This window comes from Bremia lactucae (genome assembly GCF_004359215.1).
Source record: "Bremia lactucae strain SF5 chromosome Unknown BlacSF5_NotPlaced_42_SHOA01000006.1_337800bp, whole genome shotgun sequence".
NCBI lineage: Eukaryota > Oomycota > Peronosporomycetes > Peronosporales > Peronosporaceae > Bremia > Bremia lactucae.
In genome coordinates this window covers 93285-100027 of record NW_027152055.1, presented here as the reverse complement: position 1 = coordinate 100027, position 6743 = coordinate 93285, and the positions used below count along the sequence as shown (strand labels likewise).

Below are 6743 nucleotides of genomic sequence, written 5' to 3'. Positions count from 1 at the left end.
TTTGCCTAGCGAACGCGCTAAAAATGTCATGAATTTATTGTCCTGGTCCGACATGTTTTTCTTTTAAAGAAAAAGCATCATTTTGACCAACGCGATCCATTTCTAAAGACTTTTTTGCAAAGATGAGATGATTCGCTTGCAGATGTTTTAGTCAACACATCAAGCCGAATCACGTTAGCCAAAACAGACGTTACGGGGTGCTACAGGTGCGCCGAGCTAAGGGAAGCAGAAAGCAAGTACAGGAGGACTATTGCTGATTAGTGTATATAAATTCGACTTGGGCTTGAAAAGGGTTGTTTGATAACGTCAAGAGCAAAAAAGAAATCGATACGTAGTTCTAAATACTTTATGAGTTGTCTGATGGCGAAATAATTAGGAAGTCTTTGCACTTTGCTGGAAAATTATAGGTGCGCCATTCTATCACACAGCACGTAACATGTCTTTCATATGCTTAACAGCTCCTTACATGCGTAAGACTAGGGGAGAGCCACGAGATGTACATCTGTACTCTACACTATCCGAATGGTACTGTCGAATGCCATATGCCGCGTTTACACGTGCTCTAATGCGTACATGGCGTACCGTAGAGCTCAGATTAAATCAGGAGGAGAAATAAGGAAGCCAGATACCTCCCACCCTTGCCCTCGCTGCTGTGGCTTTTAAGAAGCGTAGATTAACGTCACATTTTTCGTGGTGGTTTTAGGAAGGACAAGATCACGAACATTGAGTCGTTCAAACTGACTCACGTGCAGGTAGTCTACTCGATTTTACGATCTTGAATCTCCACACGAGAGACTGGTCTGGAATGAGTCATTTGCGACCGCCAGAAGCAAAAGACAATTCGTTCTTTGACTCCGCACTGTTTGTTCTTGGAATCACGGCGGCATCACTGGTGCTGCTCGCTTTGATAATATGGTTCTTGTGCTGGCGTAGAGGTCGCCATCGCGTCAACAGATCTAGTAACAGCCATAGTCAGAGCACCGAATCCATGGACTTTGTTCTAACATCCGACCTCATGGCAATTGTAGCCGATGGCAGTTGTCGACGTCTCCTCAGCACGACGTCATTTCGTGGCAAGTGGCTTCACCACCTCCCACGAATCGCCAGTGTGCCGTCCATTGAATTCTTTGAAAACCTCGCAATGGTCGTCGGGCGAAGCTCCAGTGGTGCAGCCACGTCAACTGCAGCTCCAATATCTCCGCGGGATACTAAGAGTCCACTACATGGACTGGAAAAAAGCGATTCTACGGACGCGTTGGCTTTTCAGACGCTAACATTGGAGCAAAATCGATTGCCGCCACATTGCGTCGTCGAAAGCGAGTTGCTTCATGAAGGCACGTTCGCCTTGTCTTTCCGCGCTACGCTAACGATTGAAGGTCAAGCACATCGACAAGTTGTTGTGAGACGACTACTGCCAGAGCTCGCCCAGCAACAATTGTATCGTCAGGCGTTCGCGGCTGATATCTCACTCAGCGCGTCGCTTCTACACCCACGTATCGTGGCGTTTCTTGGGTTTTACGACCCCTCGCAGTTCGTGTACGACATCACCTCGCCAACCACCCCGTCTCATCTGATCCAGCCGGCTGCTCAGCCTTCCGCCGTGACGGAATTTTTGCCCAATGGTGACCTCCGGACGCTGCTGTCGCTGCGACCTCGAAACGCTCAAGAGTTTGGCTGGTTCCACTCTGTCTCGGTGCCACGGCCGAAAGCGCATTTGGCTCTTGATATCGTTGATGCACTCGTTTACTTGCACTCGCGATCAGCGGATGTCAATACTTTGCTACATCCGCGGCAGCTCAAGGCACAGCGAGTATTTCTATCGGAACATTGCGACGCGAAACTCTGCGCGTTTGGGGTCCGACGCGCCGTTGGCGCACAGGATATGTTGGCTCAAAGTGACTTTTCAGTCGCGTGGTTGGCACCCGAGCTGCTTCGGGGCGAACGCCGAAGCGAACAAGCGGATGTTTATTCACTGGGTGTGTTGTTTACGGAATTGGATACGTGTGAGCTTCCATTTGCAGCCGGAGTTGAAATGGTCGATGGATTGGACGAGCAAAGTCATCTCGCGATGCTCGTGAGCTCGGGGTGCATACGACCTGCCTTGTCGATGGATTGTCCTGCTCCGATTCAGGAGCTCGTGCTGCGTTGTTTAAGCTTTTCGCCGCTTCAACGCCCCCCAGCAATAGAAGTGCAGCATACTCTTCGAAAATTGATTAATGGGACGAGTTTTTGTGACGCGTCTTTGACGTCGCTTCCGTCTAATTCGTCGTCACTTCAAAGTACGCCAAGGACGGCCAGTAACGCCACACTCTCTACCATAACGCCGTGATGAATATTGCTCCATTTAGAGATTACGTATAATAGCTATCAACCTTCTTGTAATTAGTAAATGAACCTTTTCTGTACATTTAATTTGTCATGCTGTTGCCTGCACTTGACAGACTGGACAGCCGTGAGCTTGCACCAGCAGTGTATCTTGCGCAATCTACATCACACTAAGGGATTGAAACTGCTGAAAGCGACCAAATATTTCTTAGCCATGTATCATCTTACAATGCCATTGGTAATTTAAGAGAGCCCAGAAAAGACATCCCATTTCCACGAGCTGATAAGGGGTCGGAGAATCGTTGTTGTGGTACATTTACTTAACGGGAAACATACCTTTTTATCCTATTTTAAAATAGTTAATTACTAAAATCCCATTTATTATGGGTAACAAATATGGTCGCCGCCAGATATAAATCTGACGGCCGAAATCTATTTTAAATTAGGTAGGGTAAGGTTTTTAGATTTAAGTAGTCAATAAAGTGCGGTCCCTTTCGTCTAACCTTCCTGAGGCTTGCGCATTGATCTGTGAGAGACAGAAGCCTTTCTAAGGTACATACTCTTAATTGACAGCTCCAGAGCTAAGACACTCTTCGAGTCTATAAGTCTTCCTTTAACTTAATGAGCGAGATAGCCCCGCTTCACCTGGTAGCGCTCGTAGTCAACCTTCGCCTGAGTCTTACAAGACTAAGCTTTTACTGAAACGGAAACGTAACCAAAACTTTCAGAGGCGCAACGCACAGGTATGACAAGCTCAAAGATTTATTTGGGCTTGACCATATAGAGTTCTGTATACCTCAGGGACCAGATGTCCTGCATGCAAGGCTTGAAGTCGTCGTGCGATAGGAATCCTCCCTGATCGGCCAAATTCAGGGTCACCTTGCGGCATCAATGCCAACTCGGTACATCTGTGTACCTGATTCAGAGCCTAAGGTTCCCCCTTTGGTTATCAATGTAAATACATTTGAGTGAAAAGAGGGAGAAAAATTCCCTTTTTGGATTAAGCAGATGGAGATGTCCATTGACTCCGACTTGTTTTTAACAGAACGACAAGAGGTGGCTATGGCCATTTCCAAGCTCGAAAGTAGAGCCATGGAGTTGGCACTCTCGTGCAGCACGTCCATAAACGACGCTTTTCCTCATGGGATTCGCTGGAACAGCAAATGACCAGCATGATTGCACCGGGGTCTCAATGAGCCCGGATGGAATTATTCCGATCCCACCCTGCTACTTTCGAAGAGGCAGTTGCCATAGCGCTGCACGCTGAGTTCGACTTTATGTCTGCTCGTGTTTCTACCCTTACAAGCTCTTCGAGCACATGCCTACCGTCTAATAGACCGGAACTCATGGATCTAAGACTCGTTGATGAAGGAGAAGAGGCACTTCAAGCTGTCGGGCAGCATAAAAACATCCGTAGATGTTATACGTGCGGAAGCACGATACATTTACGTCCGGTCTATCCCCTACACAGTACGCGTAAAGCTCGAAAGAGCACCAATTCCGACCTATACCAGAAATCTGGAACGGTGCGGGAAAACGTCAATACCCAGTAGGTACGGGGCGCCCTACTGGGGAAGACCTATGCTCAGTAGAACTTCTAGAAGGTGAGAGTAAACATGACCTAGCTCACATTGACTCGGTGCGTAATGGAACGGGGCGTGAGTACAAGCCTGGCTTGTTTGTCGCTCAAGCGACTGTGAAGGGCTTTGATAAGCCATGGTTCATTTAAATGACTCAGGAGCGTCTTGAAATTATGGTCCACGTCTTTCCCTTGAGGAAATCAACAAATACTTTGAGGAGCTTAAAGGGCATAAAAGAGATATATTCACGATTCACATGGCGACTGGGACTCGTGTCACTGTTCCTTAAGTTCCGTTAAACTTAGGTATAAAGTTTGTGAGCTTAGACAATGTGGAAAGCTGTCTCGTCCTTACTTTCGATTCGAGATATGATTTTATCCTTGGTATGGCCTGCCTTGAACGCCTTGAGTCATGGATAGATTGGAGGTCTAAGACCTTAGGCGCCACGCGCAATGTTCCTAGCAAAATTATAAAGAGTCATGAAGCGACCTTTGCTAGGCAGCAAAAGCGCTATTGACATTAGTTACTGACTGAATTAAGTAAGTATTTCAGATATTGGAATGTCTGAGCTAATGAACTTTAATGTTGAAAACATTAATTATGAGCCCTACTAAGAAAGGGGGGGGGAATGACACGAATTTCGTCGAGTGACACTCGTTGTAATAAAGATAAAGTGAATGCTGAAAGCATTGTTAGCTTAAGGCCAAGTCATTAAGTGTGCAATATCCCTAAGATACGTGGTGTGGCACGTCTGATTCCCACCGAGTGTCAGTCGTGACATTACTGGCGGTTCGCCAGGGAATTTTGGGTCACAACCTTCTAATGTACGTGAAGTGACACGTAAACGGTCGCTGGACAAGGAAGTTTTGTTACCTAACTCCTTGTGGGATGTCAATTAGACACCAGCTCTAGTATAGAACCAATACATGCTGAAAAATTTGTTGACGTTATGTCCGGCCTCTAAGAGGCTTATTGTCTTTACTGCAAGACAGGGGAGACGCGAAGCGTCTATACCATCACGAAGTGGTATGAGCGAATGGGGTTACCGGTAACATCGAGATAGAAGTGGGCAATCCCTTCGTTACATGCTCTTTTAAAGCTAGACGAATCGTCTATTGATGAGCCAGACTTAAATCAACCAATCAATAGAGCTACTGTCGTATAGCATCAATATTACCTAATTTGTGAATATTGGAACTATTTAAGTCAGAATTAACAAAGATAATAACTTTGTACTTCTTTAATTTATTTCCTCTCATTGGAAAAAATATATTAATTATACCTCCTATAGGAAATAATACTTATGTGACGGGACCTCCTATTACATTGAAGTTTTAGAGTCCATCGAGTCGGATCAGTATTCTAGTCCTTTGAATTACCTTTTGTAGCTTAGACTCTTAGCTAATTTGAGACCTTGCTTTGCACCCCCCGTATACGTGAAATTTCGAGGCATCTAACCTACACTGTAATCGGTGATAGATTAACTCGCACTGACCAGTACGAGTGAAGGTGCCCCGTTACACCTGGTGCACTTTGTTCTAGTCCGTTCAACGGCCCACGCACGTTCGATCAAACATAGACATGTTAGATTAAGAAGGAAAGAGCTTCCAAGCCGCTTAAGAAGGATATCACACAAAGCGTGAGAAAGCTTCTCATTTGAGTGACCTCAATGGAGAGCGATCAAACGAATAAGTTCGGTCGTAAGCGGGCTAGCCGTTGGCGCTATGCTGTACACTCTGGGCAGAGATGAACAGCATCCGGCCATATCCGTAGTTCATACAATTCGAACTCGACGGGGCCGTAGAAATGTAGCCTTGCTTCACCAGCAAGGCTCTCAACACGCGAAGATGTTGAGAGAACAGGGTGATCAACAATTGGAACTGTTGAGACAGCAGCATATCAGTACTGCTAATGGGCCGACGCTTCCGCGTCGACTCCAAAGCTTAAGAAAAGAAAACTCTAAGTTTAAGCCACTCCCTTTCAAGATAGTTTTTCGAATTAGACGACGCCTCAAAAGCTCGTCGTATCAGTGATGATGCGACGAAAGTGAAATTTGGCATGTTCGACTCAGCCGAACGTTCCAAATCTTGGGCCTTAGGGCTCAAGCTTCACCACCTATTAGTCTTTGGGTCGTATGAGGTCTTTAAGACCCGGCTCTTGAGCTGCCACGTACCGAAATTAGGGCTTGTGTGGAGCTCCTGGATTCGAAACAGGGCAAGCCCCGTCTCTTCGCTATATGCCCTACATACACAATACTTGGTCAGTTGAATCATTTATCATCCAATTGATGAACAAATACAAGTAACTGTGTCCGTTAAAGGTCTTGCAGACGGCCTTGTTAAGACCCACCTGTTCCGGCTAGAACTAGAGACGCTCGACCAAGCGATCTCTCTAGCGAAACAGGAGGACTTCAATTTAAACTGAATTTTATCCACTCGGATGCTTATCTTCCACCGAGACGTCAAGAAAACGGTGCTTCAGAACCCACGGGTCTCTCTTAAGTGGAAATCGAAAAACTTGCTCTTCAAGCTACAAACGATTACAAAAATATGATCCTTGTCAAAAAAATGGGCCACTAAGCATATGAGTGTAGTGCCCCACGGCCACTGCCTAAGAACATTGAGCGAATAGATCGACCCCTCGCTAAGAACAGCGGAGGACGCGGATCCGACGCTGTTACGAAATAGCAACGGCGAGGCGGATCGCCAAAAAAACGGTCGGGGTCAGTAGGTGCGGAGCGCCCTACTGATCTAGCAACGTTAAGAACATTTCCAGGCCTTTTGACGAAAGTTGCTCCTCACACACAAATATTGTGTGTAGCTGCCCCAGAGGATGAGG

The 6743-nt window shown here is 46.3% G+C and overlaps 1 protein-coding gene across 1 annotated transcript; it reads left to right on the top strand.

The window, feature by feature from the left end:
• Positions 1-805: 805 nt before the first annotated feature.
• CCR75_005993 (uncharacterized protein) lies at positions 806-2329 on the top strand (the record flags this gene model as incomplete). Its single annotated transcript, XM_067964067.1, has 1 exon — positions 806-2329. The coding sequence occupies one exon, from the start codon at positions 806-808 to the stop codon at positions 2327-2329; it is 1524 nt and encodes a 507-aa protein (XP_067820713.1).
• Positions 2330-6743: the final 4414 nt, after the last annotated feature.